This window comes from Sus scrofa, unplaced genomic scaffold (assembly GCF_000003025.6).
Source record: "Sus scrofa isolate TJ Tabasco breed Duroc unplaced genomic scaffold, Sscrofa11.1 Contig1574, whole genome shotgun sequence".
Taxonomy (NCBI): Eukaryota; Metazoa; Chordata; class Mammalia; order Artiodactyla; family Suidae; genus Sus; species Sus scrofa.
The window spans coordinates 37,781-59,832 of NW_018084913.1; the positions used below are offsets into that span (position 1 = coordinate 37,781).

At 43.0% G+C, this 22,052-nt stretch overlaps 3 protein-coding genes across 3 annotated transcripts; 2 read left to right on the forward strand and 1 right to left on the reverse strand.

Annotated features, from left to right (window-relative positions):
* The first annotated feature begins 312 nt into the window (after window positions 1–312).
* Window positions 313–1,328, forward strand: LOC100518320 (olfactory receptor 52Z1-like). Its single transcript, XM_013998989.2, has one exon. The coding sequence runs from the start codon at window positions 313–315 to the stop codon at window positions 1,267–1,269; it is 957 nt and encodes a 318-aa protein (XP_013854443.2). The 3' UTR covers window positions 1,270–1,328.
* Window positions 1,329–7,052: 5,724 nt separating this feature from the next.
* Window positions 7,053–7,997, reverse strand: LOC100518500 (olfactory receptor 51V1-like). Its single transcript, XM_003129521.2, has one exon. The coding sequence runs from the start codon at window positions 7,995–7,997 to the stop codon at window positions 7,053–7,055; it is 945 nt and encodes a 314-aa protein (XP_003129569.2).
* A 5,442-nt stretch (window positions 7,998–13,439) lies between these two features.
* On the forward strand, window positions 13,440–14,646 carry LOC100514783 (olfactory receptor 51V1-like). The gene has a single exon (XM_003129510.4). The coding sequence runs from the start codon at window positions 13,705–13,707 to the stop codon at window positions 14,644–14,646; it is 942 nt and encodes a 313-aa protein (XP_003129558.4). The 5' UTR covers window positions 13,440–13,704.
* Window positions 14,647–22,052: the final 7,406 nt, after the last annotated feature.

Genomic DNA, 22,052 nt, shown 5'->3' on the forward strand with positions numbered 1-22,052 from the left:
CCCAGACCCACTGAGTGTTTGCTGCTGTTACTGTTTTACCATTATCGTTACCTGAAGCACGAGCTCTAACAGTCGTGGTAACATTCATGTCAGGAAAGCCTGTGTGGCTCGTCACCTTTGAAGCGTTGCTGGTTACTCTGCTTTCTTAAGGCACCACTGCGATGCCAAGGGTCACACTCCATCCGGTGAAATAACCTGATTCTCTGTAATTCACACCCTCTCTCTCTCTCTCTCTCCTTTTCCGTCTCCCTCTCCCTCTCCCTCCCTGTCTTCCCCCTCCCCAGGGCTCAGTATCAGAGGACCAAGTAAAGGATGACAGCCTCTTCCAACGACACCAGCCTTAGAGACATCTGGTGTAGCATGACTGGGCTCCCGGGACTGGAAGAGGCACACACCTGGATCTCTATCCCCATCTGTTCCATGTACATAGTTGCTGTCGTAGGCAACACCCTCCTGTTATTCCTGGTCTCCACTGAGCGCCGTCTTCATGAACCCATGTACCTTTTCCTCTCCATGTTGGCTCTGGCAGATGTCTTTCTCTCCACAGCCACCACACCAAAGATGCTAGCTATCTTCTGGTTCCAAGACGGGGGTATTTCTTTTGGTAGCTGTGTGTGCCAGATGTTTTTCCTCCACTTCATCTTTGTGGCAGAATCTGCCATCCTGCTGGCCATGCCGTTTGACCGCTATGTAGCCATCTGTCATCCACTAAGATATGCTGCCATTCTAACACCCTCAGTCATTGGAAAAGTAGGCATTGCTATTGTAACTAGGAGCTTCCTCATCTGCTTCCCCTTGGTTTTTCTGGTTTATCGGCTTACTTACTGTGGGAGAAGGGTTATTCGTCACTCATATTGTGAACACATGGGCATTGCCAGGCTCGCCTGTGACAGCATCAAAGTCAACATCTACTATGGGGTGACTGCGGCTCTGTTTTCCGTATGCCTGGATGTGGTGCTTATCATCATCTCGTATGCCCTCATCCTCCGCGCCGTGTTTAGAATTCCTTCGCAAGATGCCCGCCTCAAGGCTCTGAGTACTTGTGGCTCTCATGTGTGTGTTATCCTACTGTTCTACACCCCGGCCTTTCCTTCAGTCCTCGCTCACCGATTTGGGGGCCACAGTATTCCACTTCATGTACATATCCTCCTTGCCAACCTTTATGTGGTGATACCACCCGCTCTCAACCCCGTCATTTATGGAGCTAAGACCAAGCAAATTCAGGAGAAATTGACCCGTGTCTTCTCTTTGACCAATAAATGTTGCTGATGTAGACTAAACGGCTTAGTTCTTCACTTTTGTATACAACTCCACTAATTGAAGAAAACCTAAAATGTCACTGGGCATCTTACATCATGCTGGCATTAAGAGATCAGTAACAGTAAAATTTGGGTAAATGAGATCATGTTGAGAAATGTAGCAATAAAACCCAGTTTGCACACGGGCAGTGTTACGTTGAGGTTGGGAATTGATTTAAATGTGGTACAGTGGGAAAAACTTAACTTATGCCAAAAACTATTAACAGTTTTTAATAAGTAGAACTTACAAAAATTGGAATGGAGTAGTTGAAACCAGTCAGCCATTTATAACATAAAATGCTTTGCCTTTTGAAAATTGTTTATTTTTCTTTTCTTTCACTAGAGTCCTACCGTCATTAAGTGCTTCTGTTAGTGGGCACCAGCTAGAAGAAGGACAGAGAGGAAGGAGGTAGGGTGGGGAGGTTTCTTTTAGTTGGAAAAGAGGAGGAGTGAACCTCCCTCCGCGTGAGATGGGGAAGAGAAATACCGATGAGCAGGAGACCTGGAGGATCTCATCTTCAAGACCTCAGCGTCAGGCGCACACTCTCTGGCGCTCATGCCAAGTGTCAGGGCGCAGGCGATAGAAACCCAGTGTGTTCTGACGGGGAAGCTAAAAGCAGAATGTTAGCAACCTGTCTCCTGCTTAAAATCTCCCAGGAGAGATTTCCTTGCAAGCTACCTCATGCCATCATCAGAGAGCAGCTTTAGCGTAAAAATGATCATGTGACATATTTAGTGAGAAAACCGGTTTCCTTCTTTTTTACAGCGTTGTGGGGAACACAGCAATCCTGGTGAATGTTGACTGGTGAAGTGGCCAAGGGAATTCCTTTGGGTAGGAAAAAAGTTATTCTGTAGCCAAAGAGCACAATAAAACAACCATCAGAGTTAGGGAAGTAAGAGAAAATGGGTCAGCTGTTAGGGCTTGTGGACTAAGAGCCATCATTGTGGATGGGACACTAGGTAGACACGAGAGAAAAATCAGTCAAAATGGAGCAGAGAGTGCAGGAAGGAGGAGGCATCTCTTTCAGAGTGAGAAGGTAAGATAAGTGTCATCTACTTAAGAGTTTGCTGAGTATTACAGGCTTAGACCAGAGATGCATCCAGTTCTTGAATCAAGGGCCATGCCAGCTTCCCCTTTAATGAAGGTAGCAGGGGACTTGGATGGGTGTGCAAGAGGAGGGGGAGGGAGTGGCAGAAATTGCCTAACGGAGAATGTCAATTTCCAATTGGCAGAAAAAAATCATAAATAGATTAGGTGATATTATAGCAAATACACCTTTAAAACTCAAAAACTTTAATTGACCATTTAAGTGGAAGATTAGAGTTTTAGAAAACCCAGGCCATTTTTCAGTTGGGTTTTTTTTTTTTTTTTTTTTTTTTTGCTGTTGAGTTGTATGTGTTCTTTGTGTATTTTGGAGATAAAGCACTAGTTGGTTGTATCATTTGAAACTATTTTCTCCCGTTCTATAGATTGTCTTTTATTTATGGTTTCCTTTTCTGGGCAAAAGCTTTTAAGTTTGATTAGGTCCCATTTGTTTGTTTGTTTATATTGCTTTGGGAGACTGACCAAAGAAAACGTTTGTATGGTTGATGTCAGAGAATGTCTCGCCTATGTTCTAGGAGTTTGATGGTGTCTTGTCTTATGCTTAAGTCTTTAAGCCATTTGAAGTTTATTTTGTGCGTGGTGTGAGGGTGTTTTCCAGTTTCACTGATTTACATGCAACTGCCCAGTTTTCCCAGCACCACCTGCTGAAGAGACTGTCTTCTCCCCATTTTATATTCTTGCCTCCTTTGTTGAAGATTAATTGACCATAGGTGTCGGGGTTTATTTCTGAGTTCCTACTCGGTCCCATTGGTCTGTGTGTCTGTTTTTGTGCCAGTATCACACTGTCGTGATTACCGTAGCTTTGTAATATTGTCTGAGGTCTGGGAGAGTTATCCCTCTTGCTTGGTTTTTGTTCCTCAGGATTTGTTTGGCAATTCTGGTTCTTTTATGATTCCATATAAATTTTAGGATTGTTTGCCCTAGTTTTGAGAAAACTGTCATGGGTAATTTGATAGGGATTGCATTGAATCTGCAGATTGTTTTGGGTAATAAGGTCATTTTAATGATATTAATTCTGTCAATCCAGGAGCATGGGATAGCTTTCCATTTCTTTGAATCCTCTTTAATTTCCTTGATGAATGTTTTATAATGCTTAGCATATAAGTCTTTCACCTTCTTGGTCAAGTTTATTCCTAGGTATTTGATTTTGGGGGGTGTAATTTTTAAAAGGTATTGTAGTTCTTTATTCCTTTTTCTAAAATTTCATTGTTCAGATACAGAAATGCAACTGATTTCTGAATGTTAATCTTGTATCCTGCTACTTTGTTGAATTCATCCATCAGTTCAAGAAGTGTTTGTGTGGAGTCCTTAGGGTTTTCTATATTAGTGTCATGTCATCTGCATAGGGTGACAAAGACCTGAATAGACATTTCTCCAAAGAAGACATATGAATGGCCAACAGGCACATGAAAAAATGCTCACCATCACTAATTATCAGAGAAATGCAAATTAAAACTACAGTGAGGTACCACCTCACACGTGTAAGAATGGCCATCATTAGTAAGTCAAGAAATAACAAATGCTGGTGAGGGTGTGGAGAAAAGGGAACCTCCTGCACTGTTGGTGGGAATGTAAATTGACACAACCACTATGGAAAACAGGATGGAGGTGCCTCAGAAAAGTAAATATAGAACCCACATACCAGCTAGCAATCCCACTCCAGGGCATATATCCGGACAAAACTTTCATTCAAAAAGATCCATGCACCCATATATTCATTGCAGCACTATTCACAATAGCCAAGAGATGGAAACAACCCAAATGTCCATTGAGAGATGAATGGGTTAAGAAGCCGTGGTGCATATACACAGTGGAATACTACTCAGCTATAAAAATGACCAAGATAATGCCATTTGCAGCAACAATGATGGAACTAGAGATTCTCATACTGAGTGAAGTAAGTCAGAAAGAGAAAGACAAATACCACATGATATGACTTATACCTGGAATCTAATTTATGGCACAAATGAACCTTTCCACAGGGAAAAAAACTCATGGATTTGGAAAATAGACTTGTGGCTGCCAAGGGGGAGGATAAGGGAGAGACGTGGAGTGGGATTTGGAGTTTGTAGATGCAAACTGTAGCATTTGGAGTGGATAAGCAAAGAGATCCTGTTGTATGGCATAGAGAACCATATCTAATTGCTTGTGATAGAACATTATGGAGGCTGATGTGAGAAAAACAATGTGTATAAATGTGTAACTTTGCTCTACAGCAGAAACTGACAGAACATTGTAAATCAACTATAGTAAAAAAAATAAAAAACAAAAACACTGGCCATAGATAGGGATTTTGAGAACAAGATAAAGTTAAACAAGATACAACTCACCACATTTGACTTTCTGAGTAGAAAATACAAACTCTCTTACGTAAGAATTTTGTATATAATAATATTGCCTGAGAAAATAATGGTCTACCAAGTGAGTGTTTCACCTGCTAATTCACTTGAAAATCTGTATTTACATCAGCACAGAATTTAAGATTTTTAACTCACACGGTGAACACCACCACCACCAAAAACAAACAGAATAACGAGGAAAGAACTGCAGTGCAAAATGAAACAGCAATGGCAGCGGTAAAGTGCCGTGAACCAAACTGCCCCACAAGTATTTTCTACGCTCTTAAAATCCCTCTACCGCAATTTCCTCGTCTGCAGAACCGAATGATTATGATTTACCCAGCGGCTGACTCGGAAGAGGAATCCTGAGAATCACTCCTGTGTTTTTCCACAGTGTCTGCCATATGATAGGCCTCCGAGAAATATAAGCAGAAAAATACAAAGTATTATTAATATAACCACTATTATGGTTACTGTAATGTTTATTGTGTTATTAATAGTAAATATAGAAGCATTTAAAAATAAACTCAGTATTAAGTTCATACTTTTATAATCATATGTATATGTTTACATCTGCTTTATTCAAAGTCAAAACTACAACATGCTAAAATGTTGATCAATTAATGAATACATAATTTGTTGTATGTGATACAAAGCAGTAAGATTCAACAATAAACTGTGGATATAAGCAACAAGAATGAATCTCAAAAGTATTATTGCAAGTAAAAGAATCCAGATAGAAATTAAATTATTTATTACTTAATTGACATAACCTTCTCTGAAAGGCAAACTGTATGACAAATCAGTTTGGGGGTTGCTGGGAACTTGGAGTTGTGGGACAAGACTGACCACAAAGAGGTGAAAGGGTGCTTGTGGGGTGATGGAAAGAGGTCCTGTTTCGATTGATGATGGTAGTGATTACATGGCTGTGTTCTTCGGAGCCCATCAAATAGTGAATGAAGATAACTGTTTTGTTTAGTTTTATCTTGTTCTCAAAATCCCCATCTAAATAGAGTAAATTACTCTGAAAATATACCTCAAAGAACACGCCTTAAATATAGTAAATAGATTATATATCATAGTAACAATAATACCTTAAGGGAATTTATACAAAACCAATAGGATCTAAATGTGTGCATCATACAACCATCCATGATTTACTTTAGTGAGTTTTTCACCTTCATCTATTATATGAATGTTTTATGGTTGTAGAACCATTTAACAAATCTTATCGTAGAAAGTACAGAGGGAAGATAGGAAGGAAAGCGTTTTCATGTGATTTGAAAATAAAACAGAGAGTATATCCAAATCCCATCACCTTCTACCTCCTGAAAAGTTGACATGTTGTTTAATGTTTGTGTGTATTTAAACTCCCCAAGTGTGTAATAGAAAATAGTATCCACCACAGAGTCTTGATGGGGAGGTAAATTAGAAACATATTCACATTATTTTACCACTGTGACACTCTATGCCCACTCTCTTTTCTTTTTTCCTTTCTTTCTTTTCTCTTCTTTTTCTTTTCTTTTCCTTTTCTTTCTTTCTTTTTTTTTTTAACTGGGGCAGAGGATTTAAATGAGCTATGGACTTGGGAAAGATTTTCAATGGTTTTAAGTAACATGGCTGTTTGTCTTATCATTTGAATAAAAAACTAATGAAAAGTCTATTTTTTTTCTATTCTGGTTATCTCTATCTCCAATTCAATTACCCTTCATAGGCGTAATTCGTTTCAATTCAATTCATAGGGTAGGAGTGGGGAGAGATTGTTGTGGGCAATGTAACATCAAGCTTAGTTTTCTTTGTTGTCGGTTTCACTGCTTTTTAAATTATCCAAGTAGCCCAAACTCGATGATGCTTACTCCGCTTCATGACAGTGTAGCTAAACTGGGTATCAGTGACAGTGGCTGCGCAATGAACAAGAATATTGCCTAGAGTAGTGAAAATGGACTTTGATCATTGTTGATCCTTTAGTAATCGCTTGAATGACTCTAACCAGCAAAACGTACCTTTTTCATAATGAGTGGATCCCAAACTGTCTTCCCTCCAGCCCATAGTAAGATGAATTTTAATAGCTAGTTCGCCTTCTGCATTCATATGATTCTAAGCCCGTTAGGTATGTATTTTCGGATTTACAAAATTGCTCGCAACGTAACCCATGCCGTTTTTTCCAGTGTGATCGTTACAGGGAAAATGCAGAGGAAGATGTTTATCACACGAAAACATCACTAAACGTGGTTTTAAGTCTTTGCTGACGCTTCCCCTTTTGAGTTACACCGGCTGACTTTTAAGTACCTTCACCTTTGATCCCAGGCGTCACATTCCTTTCAAGGAAAACAGCCTCTGGACTCGCCTCCGTATCTGCTGGGTCCTGATGCTGTAGATGATGGGGTTCATCAAGGGCGGGAAAAGGATGTAGACGTTGCCCATGAGGACGTGGACCAAGGGCGAGAGGTGTCTCCCGAAGCGGTGCACCATGGTCAGACCAATGATGGGGATGTAGAAAACCAGGACGGCGCAGAGGTGGGAGACACAGGTCTGCAAGGACTTGCTCCTCTCCTCTCGAGATGCGGCAGCCAGGACGGCACGCAGGATCCTGAGGTAGGAGAGGATGATGAGCACCGCATCCAGCAGCAGGTTGCTGATCACCAGGGCCAGGCCGTAGACGCTGTTGAAGCGGATGTCCGAGCAAGCCATTCGAATTAAGTCCTGGTGCAGGCAGAAGGAGTGGGAGAGGACGTGGGGACGGCAGTAGTTTAAGAACTTGAGGCGAATGATAACTGGAGGTATGAGTAAGGAACTCCTGCATAGGATCGCCACCCCAATTTTCATGACTTTATCATTAGTTAGGATGGAGGAGTAGCGTAGTGGGTTGCAAATGGCAACGTAGCGGTCAAAGGCCATGGCGAGAAGGACGGAGGACTCCACGAAGGACAGGCCATGGATGAAGTAGGACTGGGCGATGCAGGCATCCAGGCTGACCTCCCGGCTGAGCCCCCACAGGACGCCCAGCACCGTGTGCACGGTGGACAGCCCCACGCAGAGGTCCGTGACGGCCAGCATGGCCAGGAAGTAGAACATGGGCTGGTGCAGGCTGGGCTCCATCCGGATCACATGCAGCACCATGCAGTTCCCCAGGAAAACCGTGGCATAGATGGAGGAGAAAGGGATGGAGAGCCAGAAGTAGTCACCCTCTAGGCCAGGAAATCCAGTGAGAATAAATCTGGAACTATTGATGCTGAAGACTGAGATAGCAGGCATTCATAGAGGATGAAAAATATTTCTAGAGAGAGATGCAAAATCAGGTCTGTTTATAGTCCCCCTATTTCTAGTCAAGTTTTTCTGCTTTTGAGAAGAAAATAAAGTACAACAAATAAAATTTCCTTAAGTGTCATAAACTCAGCCGAATAGAGACCTGATTCTTTATTTTGTAGGGCAGACGTAGATTTTCCTGTGCTAGTGACTGAGAATGCCAGAGGATTGGAGGGTTTTATGCAGAAGCAATAGTGTTAAGGGGCTCATGGGGTTTGGTGGGGATGGACTTCTGGGATCTCTGTTTGTTTCTAAAGGAAGAAACTCGTGACCACAGGTGTGTCCTGCTGCCATGGCTGGCAGCACCATCAGGTGTAAGACCAGCAAAAAGAACTTCCAGGCTCGGAAGAGGCGACTCCCCTTAATCACTCACGAGAAGCGGTCTTGATGCAAACAGCAAGAGGATTTTTATTCCAAGCGCGCTGGGGCCCACAGTCATACACCACGCAGGGGTAGAGGACTGCGGCGGCGAGTGTGGAGTCGGGACAGCTTTTATGGGGTTCACAACAAAGCCCACGCTTCGTGGACCAATTAATTTAAATTGTTTTGGAGTTACACATTTGCGCATGTTTCGGGGAGACATGTTGTCACCAAGATATGTGTATCAACGTTTCAACATCTTTATGGCGCAACCAATTTGAGGTTGCTTTAGAGATTAACCTCCTCTCCTTTTATCTTTTGCAAGCAGTTTTACAGAAGCTGAACAAGCAGTTAGAAACTCCCTGTTCTTGTTATCTCAAATAGTTTCAAGAAGTTTCATGCCTAGAGACACGTACTCAGGGCCTATTTTACTTCTGCATATTTTAAAACAGCAAAAAACCTAACCTTTTACCTATAAGGAACAAACTCTGGAATTCAGAACAATTTTAAGCCTCTCATTAGCTTAGGTTGTATTTTCATCCTTTCACAGGAACGTGTGACATGCATGGGTACGTTTTTCTCTTGGGTACCACTGCTGTTCCTTTTACTGCCACCCAAGTATCATAAGGTCTCCAAAGAAATGGCCTCGTTAACGTAATCTAAATTTACATCACCTAAAATTAGCCAAAAGAAAACCAGTAAGCTAGGTGGAGTCAGAATGTTTTGTGGCACATCCCACACTGTTTAGCCCCTCTATGAATTGCTTACCAATTTTAGCTGCACTTTTTCTTCTCTATTTTCATGTATCTCTTTATCCTATAAAGTTCTATCCTTTCTGACCCTCGTAATTCTTTTACCTCTTATCTCACTATAATAGGAAAGGCATTCATTTGAGACTGTAAAGCGCTAAGCCAACATTTGATCTTGAGCAATAGCTAGGACTGAAATGGTTTGATCACGTGGTAAACATTTAACACGTCTGTAAAAGTGTTCTCCCTTCCTTGCTGTGTGGGGTCTTGCATGCGGCTCACCATGGTTGCAGAGCCTAAATAGTAGTTCTCTGTTGATACCAAATAAACTCACGTGTGCTGAAGAAATAACTGGCAAATCTATTGGATTTAGGGCAACAAAGACTTTTATTTTCTCAAAGAAGGAGCAGAACATTCAAGAACTGTGGGAAAGTTTTAAAGAAATGAAATGCCTGGAGAAGAAAAAGAGAAGACAGAAGCAAAGGTTTGAGGAAGCAGTGTGGACACATTTCAAAGTGAATGGCACACACCAGACTAAAAACCCAGGCAGGAAACTCAGAAAAGCAGGATAAATAGCAAAAATAAAAACAAAAACAAACAGGAAACGCTTACCTAGGACACATTTTGCAACCATAGCCTGTGGACAACTGAGTGATTAACGGCAATGTCATAAGAGATGGAAGGGAAAAATTGGGAGTTGGGACTGTTCTGTTGTAAACTACCTTCAATACCCGTAAAATGGCATATGGTTGGTGCACAGTGGACTTGAATTAGGGCAACCTTAAACAAAGATGAAAAACAGGTAAAAATGATAGCTAGAAGATGAAATGCAATCATCTGGCATGCTCAATTAAACTAGAGAAGGCCAAAAAGATACAGAAGAAGGAGAAAAAGAAGTAGAACCAGCGCAACCCATAGAAAACAATTTCCAACGTGGCAGATTTGAATCCGCCTAAATCAGCCTCACATTAGGTGTGAATGAAGTTAATATCAGAAGCGATAAAGGTGAGTTGGCTGGATTTTAAAACAGCACGTAATTATGTAATGTGCACATGGTCCTACTTTAAAGACCAGGTGAAAGGCTAAGGATAGAGGCAGATACCCTGCTGCCTTTCACCGGAAGAAACCTGCATTAACTGCATGGCTTGCAGACATAACTGATTTCAGAACAGTGGAACCTGTCATGGATGGATGAGATCATGACACAGGCAGCAGAAGGGGTGGATTGGTTACCCCAAATTAACATTCAGCGCTTTTTGTGGTCCTTTGTAGTCTTACATAGATGTGGGGAAAAAAAGAGTTGCTGATGTATGTGTCCCAACTGAGACCAAGCAGGGTGATACGCTCCCTTTTAGTTTCAGCTCTCATAAATATACATAATTATCCTCTTCGTGACCTATTTTTTGGCCATGATTTAAATATTTTTGTGCTTTTGGCGATCATTTCACTGTTTGGAATGACCTCCAAACATAGTCCTGCCTGGTGTTCTAAGCACAAGAAGGCTGTGATGCACCTTACAGAGAAAATGCATGTCTTAGATTAGTGTCCTTCGGGTGTGACTCAGAGTGGCAGTTGTGAGTGCACTGTCAGTGAATCAGCAATACGGTGCAACCAGAAAAAAGGAAGAAAACCCCACATATGAGATGAGGAGGCTCCAGAAAATGCTAAAATAGCATCCGTAGAGCATGAGGACGCTGAGGAGAAGATGGACTAGCAGCTCAATTGTGAGCTGAGAGCTGACAAAGACGGCAGAGGGGACATCATTGCTGCAAGGATGAAAGCCAAGGAAAGCGATGTCACGAGTCCCAGGAGTGGAAACTGATCCCCTCTCAGCCAGCGCTGGCTGCTCGAATGTTTCACAGACGGCGGTGTGGCATGAGAAATGTGAAACTGCAGGCAGGGCGGTTTTTACAGATGAGGAAGCAGCAGAATCTGTTTTAAAGCTATCTGCTACTTCTGTTTTGTAGAGAGGTTCATCTGTGCTTTAATAAAAAAATTAAAAAGATTGCAGAGAAACAGCTGGAAAAAAAATCTGCAGAGTATTTTGCAGAAAGGGTTTTGTAAGAAGCAGGCCTCAACACCTGTGAAACGGGCTTGTTTTACAGGGACCTTGACACGTGAGCCTGTATAATGTAACAGTATTTCTGTTTTGCTGTTATACGCAGAATGCTTTTATTTGTTAAACTTTTTTATTTTTTGTTTTTTGCTTTTTAGGGTTCCACCTGCAGTGTATGGACGTTCCCAGGCTAGGAATTTAATCAGAGCTACAGCTGCCGGCCTACACCACAGCCACAGCAATGCAAGATCCGAGCCGCATCTGTGATGTACACCACAGCTCACGGCAATGCGAGATCCTTAACCCCCTGAGCGAGGCCAGGGATCAAACTCACATCCTCATGGATGCTCGTCAGGTTCATTACCGCTGAGCCTGACGGGAACTCCCAGAATGCTTTTAAAGGTAAAAATGTTGTGACCAAGGCTTGAAGAAACCTAACCTTGTATTTGCCCCAATAGCAAGAGTTCTGTGTTCCCGCTAAGTCAGTATTTGTGGCAGCTTCACAGAACACAACTACCATGAAGCATGAGACCTCCCTGTATAAACATGCACCTCTGGTTTGCAATATAAGCAGACCGTTAGATGGACACCCCAGCTAATTCAAAAAAGTGCCAAAGTCAGACTGTGGAGCTCCCACTGGCCAAATCTGGAACAAATTGAACATTAAAAAATGATAGTGACTGATAACTACCTATTGAATAAAATGTGAAAAAGCAGTAACTGTTACATATTTCCAGAGTTTCAAAGTCTCTCCCACAAAATACTCATTAAATGCCAAAGGCAAATGTATAACTTGATAGCAACCAATCCCGCAGACCCAGCCTTCATTAAATAATCAATGAGCATTATCAGCAACGGAGCAAATGCATGCCAGGCGGAACCTGAACAGATGCACGGGAAGAAAAGCGCCTCAATTTCACGGTGTTCCCGTGTAATCGGAATCTAAGCGTGAGGATGCCTCACACAAACCCACCTGAGGATGAATCAAACATTCTACAAAATACGTGACCTGTAGTTTTCACGTTTCTGTCAAACAAAAACAAGAAAAGTTTGAAATTTCAGAGAAGAGATTACAAAAAAAAAAAAAAAAAAAAACCAGAGCTACTAATGCACCCACATAATTCTGAACTGGATTTTTTTTTTAACAGTAAATATTAAATTAACAGTACGCTTGGAGACAGTTGTTCAGGTTTTAAAAACTCAGTGGTAGTAATGCGTCAGTGTTAGTTTCATGATTTGATGGCTGTATTCTTACTATGTAGGAAAATGTCCCTGTTTGTGGAAAATCACACTAAAGAATTTGAGTGTGATGGGGTATCAGATGGGAAACTTATCCTCAAACGAATCAGGAAAAGTATTCTTTGTGCTATACTTGACAGTTTTCCATAAGAAACGATTTACTGACAGTGTCTCAGAGGGAACGTTTTTGAATAGAATCTATAATTTCATATATGGCATTTGTCAATAATTACACATAGGATGCGACAATATTTTAAGTATTTCACAGAGAAGAGCATACTTAATTATGTATAATTGACACATAATGGAATGTCTTTGCAATAGGATGTGTGTCATTTTTGAGGCATTTTTTCAATCCTTTTCCATATATGGCTCTCTTTATTATGTTTGTCAAAAAGGAGACAATGTGTTTCTCTAGGGTTCGGAAAAGAAAGGTCTGCTGAAGAACTCGGTGAGAAATCAGCGTGAACTTTAGAGACGAGTAGTAATAAGCCTCATTTAAACCTGTGTATTTCCTCAGCCTGAGAAGGAGACGAGAATCCTTTCTCCGAAGTGCGATGTTCTCCCATCCCCTTGCATCTTCATTTCCTGCGCTCTCCTTGTGAGTCAGGTGCTGGCTTTCCAGCCAGTGCAGTGATCTTCCTCCCTGTCCGACTAGGAGAGGCGTGGACTCTGGGGAGAAGCTGCCCTTCCTCCATCCCTCGCAGGACCAGGGCGCTCCGAGTTGGACGAGAACCTTCCACGAGCATCAGCGACCTGAGGGACCGTGGTCTCCCGGGAGCCTGGGTCCGTCCGACCCACATGGTCCTCTTCTTTCCTTCCTCATAAACCCCAGCAGTCGCAGCCCCGGGCCTTGAGGAAGCCGAAGGGGGTGCAGGGGCTGCCGGGAGCAGGGGCAGCCTGTGCTCTCAGTGGCTTGAGTCACTGTCTCCCGGCGTGTGTGCTGCCAGTGGCTCAGAGAGACCGGAGGCGAGGAGTGAAGGCAGTGACCCGACTGGGCTAAAGGGATCAGGACCTGGATTTTCTCCCATAACCTCTGACCCTAGTGCCGAGGAGGTTCCTGGGAAGTCATCTCGTGTCGTAGCTTCGGCTGCAGAGTGGACCCCCCCGCCCCCCGGCTTCTGCAGTCAGCTTTGTCTGTGCTCTGCTCCAAGGAGCTGCGTTATATCTGACAGTCCTCAAGGCAGAAGACCGTTTAAACAAACCTGCGAATAAGTATTTATCTCGTCTTGGGAATCACCTCCAAATAGTCATGTCTGCTGCTTCTGCTTCCATTGTCAACTCCTCGGTCTTCATTCTCACAGGCCTCCCTGGCCTGGAACAGTATTACCCTTGGTTTGCAGTTCCCTTTTCCTGCATCTACGCCGTGGTTTTCCTGGGAAACTGCCTGGTGCTGCATGTGATCCGGATGGAGCCCAGCCTGCACCAGCCCATGTTCTACTTCCTGGCCATGCTGGCCGTCACGGACCTGTGCATGGGGCTGTCCACCGTGCACACAGTGCTGGGCGTCCTGTGGGGGCTCGGTCGGGAGGTCAGCCTGGATGCCTGCATTGCCCAAACTTACTTTATCCACGGTCTGTCCCTCACAGAGTCGGGAGTCCTTCTGGCCATGGCCTTTGATCGCTTTACTGCCATCTGCAACCCTCTGAGATACACATCCATCCTCCCCAACAGCAGGGTCACTCGCCTCATGGTGAGCATTTTGATGAGAAGCGCTTTGTCCATTCTCCCTGTCATCATCCGTTTGAGGTTCTTTCATTACTGCCGCCCTCATCTCCTGTCCCACGCCTTCTGCCTGCACCAGAACCTGCTCCGGCTGGCCTGCTCGGACGTCCGCTTCAACAGCATCTATGCTCTGGCTCTGGTGATCTGTACCCTGTTGCTGGATGCTGTCCTTATTCTCGTCTCCTACGTTCTCATCTTGCATGCCGTGCTGGCGATCGCATCTCCAGCAGGGAGGCTCAAGTCTCTGCAGACCTGTGTCTCCCACCTCTGTGCCGTCCTGGTGTTTTATATCCCCATTATTGGTCTCACCATGGTGCACCGCTTTGGGCAGCACCTCTCCCCTTTGGTTCATGTCCTTATGGGCAACGTCTACATTCTCTTCCCACCCCTGATGAATCCTGTCGTCTACAGCGTGAAGACCCAGCAGATCCGTAGTAGGATGGAGAAGTGGTTTTCTCTGAAAAGGTAGTGAACCCCTTGGATTTTATCAGTCAAAAATGTGGGGGGCTGTTTGTTTGCTTGTTTGGTTTATTGGGGGTCTTTTTAGGGCTGCACCCATGGCATATGGAGGTTCCCAGGCTAGGGGTCTAATGGGAGCTACAGCTGCCGGCCTACACCACAGCCACAGTAACACAGGATCCGAGCCACGTCTGCCACCTACACCACAGCCCACGGCAACGCTGGATCCTTAACCCACTGAGCAAGGCCAGGGATCACTGAGCCACAACGGGAACGCCAGTAGAAATGTCTGAAGGTCAAAATAATATGGCAGTTCTCATGCGTGAAAGCACTTCCAATTTGAATAACATTTTCAATAATTTTTATTCTGAGGACTCAAATATAAAGAACTTAAGTGTCTTGCTCATAAGAGGTGAAAATTGAGTTTTGCTAATACACATTCTAGAAGAGTTTTTCTAAAAATATGCTGGAGAAAAATTACCAGCTTTATAGCCGTAATAATGTCTTTGCATTTTATTGACATAGTCTGGAAGCATAGTTGCTATATTAAAATTGTGTTGCCCTAGTTCCTCAATATTTTCATCATTGGGCATACCTCTAGCTAGACTTTTGGAAGTATGCTTATGGTTTTGACTTTTCAAGACAGGTGCATGTTGAAACATATGCAGTGAACTTGCACTTTCTTTGTTCCTAGAGGGGAGGTGAGTGACATCTGAAACTGTGATGCTGAGCCTTCCCTCGAATCCAGTTTTTTCCCATTAGTGACCTAATAGTAGTTCTTTAGAGGGATTTTGGCATAAGAAGATTTATAACCCCTCTATTCCGAAGATTGTCTTCTTAATCCTTTTTCATAGATTAAGATATGATCTTGTTACATAAACATTTTTCATTCTGCAAGGTTTTTGTTTTGTTTTGTTTTTTGTTCTTTTATCAAATATTGTATCATTAGGGTTTCTGCATGGCATCTTATGTTCCTCATAGCGTCTTCAGGAAAAGTGTGTAATTTAGAAACTATTGCAAAAGCACAACTGAGGACTGATGGTGGCCTCTCTTAGATTAGTGGTGGTGAGGATGAAAACACAGCAGATATGAAGAGGATGTATGAACACAACTTAATGACTGACTGTGGGTAGGTGAACAGAGAGTGTTTTCATGTGAGTAGGTCACAGTGATAATTCTATTTTTATCATTTTGAGACATTGCTGAATTCCTTTCCAAAGCTGGTGTGATGTTTACATTCCCCACAACATTGTGATGGTTTTTCTCCACCGTCTCTTCAGCACTTGTTCTTCTCCGTCCTTTGTCCTTTGCGTGTAGCCCTTCTAGTGGTGCCAGTCCTTGTTTGGGTGGTTTTGATTTGCATTTCCTGGTGACTCAGAGGCCTTGGAGCTGCTTCTTCAGCTGTGCCCTGGCACCTTAACTAAGTCATAGCCCCACCCAGTGGTGAATACAGCCTTCAGGCTGCCTAACCAAGGAACCTGGCCAGAACACACAGCAAGCTGCGTAGCCCATCCAACAGCCCTGCTTACAGTGGCGCTTGGACAGAGAGCACAGCTATGGCTTTCCCTTTCTGCAGAGCAAAACCAGGGGCCCTTTCTGGCCAGGGAATTCAGGGCACAGGCTTGTCTGATCTTGTCCCAGCCCTCAGTGTCACGGCTGCCCAGTTCCCTGTGGTCGTGGGCACAGGTGTCGTCAGGTGGCTGGAATCACATGTGTCTGCCACCTTACCAGCTGTTTGTGGACGCTCTGAAGCTCTGGGCTCTGCTGCTGTGGTCAGAGGTCCAGGATGGCGGGCACTGCCCCTGCGGTTCCCTCTGGTCCACCTCCCCTACGGGTTCCTGCTCCGTCACCTCGAGATGCACAGATGGGTGGCAGTCTCTGGCCTTCTGCTCTGTTGACCAGAGACACTTTGTTGAGTTCCTGATGTTTACCTGGTCGTAGACTGAAGGGGGAAACCACGTCTCTGCCATGTCTCTGGTGTCCCTTTATAATGGGTCCTCCCCGTGGAGCCGTGAGCATCTGCCGACACAAAACTGTGTGAGTTTCTCACCATTAGCATCAAACTGTCCTTTAATTCCGAAGATGTCCAAGGAAGTGCATGATGACAAAAACCAGATTCTTTTTCTGTGTGTGGGAATCTTTGCTGTATGTCTAACTGTAATTTTTTTTTCTCTTGAAGCTCTCGTCTCATTTCGATTTTCAGACATTACTCTCTTCTGGTAGTGTTCCCACTTTTTTTTGTCATTCTCACATGTCATCTGTTGGGAATGCCTTCTGACTTTTACATGGTAAAATAATGCTTTTCTTCAAGACTAAGCTCAGACTTTGGGGGGCATCTCTTCTCAAATGTCTTCACTGAGGTTTCCTCTTTGACTCAAATCCGTCTGTACAGTTTTCAAATTACCTCATGTTGCTGTGTATCTGTATTGAGGGCTTTCTGGTAGATGTTCAGTAGTTAATATTTCATCACTCAACCTCTCATAACATTTTGTCACATGTGTAACAATAAATGCTCCTTGATATAAATGTACGCTCTTTCACTGGTCTCAGTGACTTGGTGTGACGTTTTTTTTCTTTTAATTTTATTTTATTGGAGTAGAGTTGATTCACAGTGTGGTGTTAGTTTCTGGAGTACAGCATAGTGAATCAGTCATACGTATAGATATGTTCATTCTTTTTCCCCGTGTAGGTTATTACAACCTGTTGAGTAGATTCTCCTTTGCAGTAGAGCAGGTTCTCGTTAATCATCAATTTTATACAGTCATGTGTGTGTGTGTGTGTGTGTGTGTGATTCCCACCCTCCCAGTTCTTCTCTCCTCCCAGCGTCTCACCTGTGGTAATCATGAGCTTGGTTTTGAAGTCTGCGAGTGTGTTTCTTTTTTAAACAATACGTTCTTTTGTATCTTACTTTTCATTAGATTCCACGCATAAGTAATATCCTGTGAGCAGTCTTTCCCTGTCTGATTTATCATCACTCAGGGTGATAATCTCCGGTCCCTCCGTGTTGTTGCAAAGGACATTATTTCCTCCTTTTTTACGGCTGAATAATATCGTTAGGTGTACGTACCACGTCTTCATCTACTCCTCTGTCAGTGGGCATGTAGGTTGCTTGCATGTCTTCGCTGTTGTAAATAATGCTGCAGTGAACACTGGGGTACGTGCATCTTTTCAAGTTAGTTTTCCGATATGGTATTCTATGAGAACAAATTCATTTTGGAGAGTGGTCTGAGAGCGTCCATACAAGCTCTCCGTGTATGGAAATGCTTAGGGACACAGCACACCCTAGTTTAGATATCCAGGAGGCAGCTGTAGACAGAAGTCTAGAGAAAGCACATTGGTTAATCCAACTTCCTACCTCCACTACTTAGTGTGGTGCCGACAGTGCGGCATGTAGAATACTATTGTGTTAGACCAATGCAGTAGCTAAGATCGATGAATCGGATTGTATCCGTCTACTCAGCCTATCAAGTATTTAACCCGAGTCAGAAGTGATGACGCTGAAAACAGATCAGCGGGAGGCCCGTTCTCACCTTGGGAAGGAAATGACACGTATCACAAAGGAGAAAAGAGAATAAAGTCTGTGTTTGGGCATCGAGGTAAAAGTGTCGCTGAGCCCTCGAGGTTTTCGGTATGAGTTGGTAGGAAAGCAAATAGAGACGCAGTGCTCATGGTGTGTGTGTGTAGGGTGTGTGTGTGTGGTGTGGCCGGCGCGTCTTGGCGTGGTCACGTGTCCCGAGCTCCTTGTCCTCCCGGAGCTGCTGTGAGTCATGGTTCCCCAACAGCAATGGGCCTGAGCAGTGCCTCATAATCTCTCTGCCAAGCCAACCCTAATCACCACAGATAGAAAGGCTTTGACTCAAAAATAACTCAATTCTTTGGGCCCACAGGTTTTTCAGATTCCACACGAGTGATTTCATCCCGTGAGTTACTTTTGTTACATGTAGGGCCTTACTCATTCACCTTTAAATATTATCTGACTTAAATATTATTACAAAGCTCTGTTTTATTTTTTGCTTAGATGCAATTCTGCCTGAATGCAAGGAAGCCAAAACACAGGCTAAAGTCGCATTTTCCCAGATGTCCGGTGTGGTAGCTCCATGGCATTCTAACAGAGGTGTGGGTTATTCGGTCAAATAGTTTGCAGACTGTTGAACAGGCAAACAGTACGTGGGACTGCATGCAACTAAACTGACTATCTTAAGAAGAGCCTCAAATACAGTATAGTATTAATTTGGTCCTGACGTTGCAGACTAGTTTACTTCAGACACATCACCAGGAGGGTTGAGGAAATAACCCGTCCGTCCGGGAGGCCCTGGCGCTCTGCTTTTCGATGGCTTTAATTTCCCGTAACACGTTAAAGAAGCAGAGATAACATTTTAATGGCGTCGTTCTACTGAGTATTACGAAGAAAGGTCATTCGTAGAAGTGGGAGCATATTTGAAGATCAAGTGGTGACTGGCCTTAGTGGAAAAAAAAAGAAGATATAATTTCTGTTTCTGGGTACTCTGACATCTGTCAGTGTACGAGTATGTTTTAAAATAATTACTTATATTCATCGAATGTTGAAAATTACAAATTCCCGATTTGGGCGCTGACCTTGTTGAAATGCCCTCGGAGCCTTAGAGGAAAATCCGACCGATACGAAGGGCCCACAAGGTCAGGATCTGAATTTAATACACGTATTCACTGTCGTTATTTGCTGCTGCATTTCCTATACTCTCCAGTACAGCTGTAGTTTCAACAACTAGTAAGTAAGTGAAGTGCTGTTATAGACGTAAATACCGAGCTTGCTGTCACACAAAAAGAGAGCTTCAAAAATCACTTTTGACAGGTTAAAAATCGGTAACGTTATTTTATTTACCCCATTTTCTCCAGAAATCAAATACAGTTAAAGGAGTAAGTCTAGCTTACAGGGCCTTTTCCTGCATTTAGCATTTGATTTCAGAGGTGATCTTTCTTCCACTCCTGCCTCCTGCAATGGAGATGAAGCCCCTGCCTGCAGACTGCGGTCAAGCTTTTTCTGGAATGCTCTCGCTCAGAGTCTGTCTCTCTCTGTGGGTGAAACATTCACGATGCGCTCACATAGTTGTGGGAAGTTACGCCCGGCCAGGCAAAGACTTTTCACGATCAGGACATCAAATCCTTCACTTTCCGCACAGAAAAGCAAGCTCAAAGGGGACATAGACAATGGTCATGAGGAATGAGAAGCATGCGCACCCAAGATTTTATGGAACTTAGCTCTGAATGCACAGGTTATGTTCATGCACCTGCATCAAGCAGGAAGGCAGAAATAGAAACGTAAATTAATTATATGATCATGAAGACTCTTAGAAAAGATGATTGTTTCAGCGTTTCCAACGTCTGGTTGTGAGTGATTTTGTAATGAGAATAATAAAAATTACAATCATTATAATACCTTCATGGGGAAGTTTGGCTTCCTTCAGAAAACAAGGCAATAACCCTTTTCCTGTGTGGAACTGGAAGGACTCCATTACCCACACATTACTGTTTCATGATATGGTAGGTAAATTTGTTTTAAACACACGTATTGAGGGAGCATAGGGACTATGAATCAGTATCACTCATTTTATATAGACTTGCACTTTTTTTGTGTAATTAAAATGAAAGTGTCTGTGTGAGCTCGCTTGTATGAAAAGTTAGGGAGTTGATTCTGGATATTGGATTGATTGCCCAGCACTGATTAGTCAAAATTGACTACTACCAAGCTGATTTCCAGAAGCAAGACATTTATTTGAGTGAAAAAAAATCCATGAGGTGTCCTGGGTAAACATTACAGAAGCATTAGGATTAGCTCTTATTCGGAAATACACTCTATTTCCACGCCTCTCTCTCAGTTTTGTTCGGTTAAATTATGAGTCTCTGAATGTACAGTCCGCGGAGTCCTGGAATCAGCAGTGGCCACTTCGTCCAATATTCATGCGTTCATGTTAGAAGCTGGAAAAATTCTACGTGTGGTGACCTCCCCCGATGTGTCTGCTGTCAGCGCCATCCCTCGGGAGATTTGCGTCATGACCTTGCTCGGCTGCGGGCAGTATATTAGCCCCGTATCAGTCTCGTTGGAAGCAGCGTCTTCATCACTGCAGTACGGTCACATGAACCTCTCCGGGCTCGTGTCTGAGAAGATGGGACTTCAGCTTGCGGGTGCGTGTTCTTCCGGGGGCTTCTGAGGTCGTCACAGAGAAACGATAGAAAGGGTCCCAGGACCGTGGGAAATCGCCCCCTGTCGTCATGGTCAAGGGGTCACTCTTGGAGTCCCTTGGGGCCCAGCGAGGGAAGGATCAGGCGTTTTCACTGCAGCAGCTTGGGTCACTGCTGTGGCTCAGGTTGGATCCTTGCCCGGGAACGTGCGCATGCCATGGGCTTAGCAAAGGAAGAAGAAACATCCTAAAAGAATGATTGTCAGGATTTCACCAAAGGCGCGAGGAATATAAATAAGTAGAAATGAGTTCCTCTTGGTCTAGTTAGTATGTTTCACCTTTCTTTCCTCCTCTCACCCCTGATGAATCTCCTCATATCTTCAAGCAGGTTTATAACCTGACTTAGGGGAAGTATTTCCTAAGAAAATACTGAAGTAAAAACAGAGGAAACTTATACATTAAGATACTTTAGATTCTCAGCATTTTTTTAGACTGGTTCTTTCGTTACTTTTCCTAATCCCAGTTCTCTGTGCGACTAGACATTGAAACCAGGGCAAATGGATTTGCAATTGCATTAAATTGGGTGCATTAGTGCTGCATGTCTATTAGATATATTTAATAAATCATCATATGTTGAGGCCAGACAAAAAATTTTTGTATTTTTCTTACACTATGAAGAGACTCTTCCTAGAGGAGGTAATGATTGAGTTGAGAGTTTAATAATAAATGAGTATTTAGACAAAAAAAATATAAATGACTGTGTGTCCAGTGGGAAAGACCAGGAAGGGCAGGAGGAAACCCAAAGGACGTGTTATGAGAAGATGAAAGCATAACGTACAGCGATAGAATTCTAAATTCGTTTGCATATTCTAGCACCTGTCCATCTCCTTATGGCTGATAAGCTTTTAAGGGTGATTAAGTGAAATTTAGCTCTAATATTAATAGTACATGTGAAAGTTTATTTTTCTCTCACATAGAAATTAAGCATATCATTCATTTAGAATGAAGTCCAATATCCTTTTATTTAAAAAGGTTTGTCTTGAGAAATGATACAGCCACTTAGAAATTTTTGGATATTATTCTACGAGGCGAAATTTTTCCCATTTCAAATTTTACAGAAATAAGTTTGCATGTGAGAAATTCCTGTGTCACATTTGAGTCTGGAATAAGTTTGTCTTGTTTATGTTTGTCACGTTACATTTTATTTCAGCTATTTATCTTTAAAATGTATAATTTTATCCCTGTTTCCAGAAAACTT

Bases quoted from the DNA above. Each gene is read 5' to 3' on its own strand.
- LOC100518320 (XM_013998989.2), top strand. From the start codon at position 313: ATGACAGCCTCTTCCAACGACACCAGCCTTAGAGACATCTGGTGTAGC.
- LOC100518500 (XM_003129521.2), bottom strand. From the start codon at position 7,997: ATGCCTGCTATCTCAGTCTTCAGCATCAATAGTTCCAGATTTATTCTC.
- LOC100514783 (XM_003129510.4), top strand. From the start codon at position 13,705: ATGTCTGCTGCTTCTGCTTCCATTGTCAACTCCTCGGTCTTCATTCTC.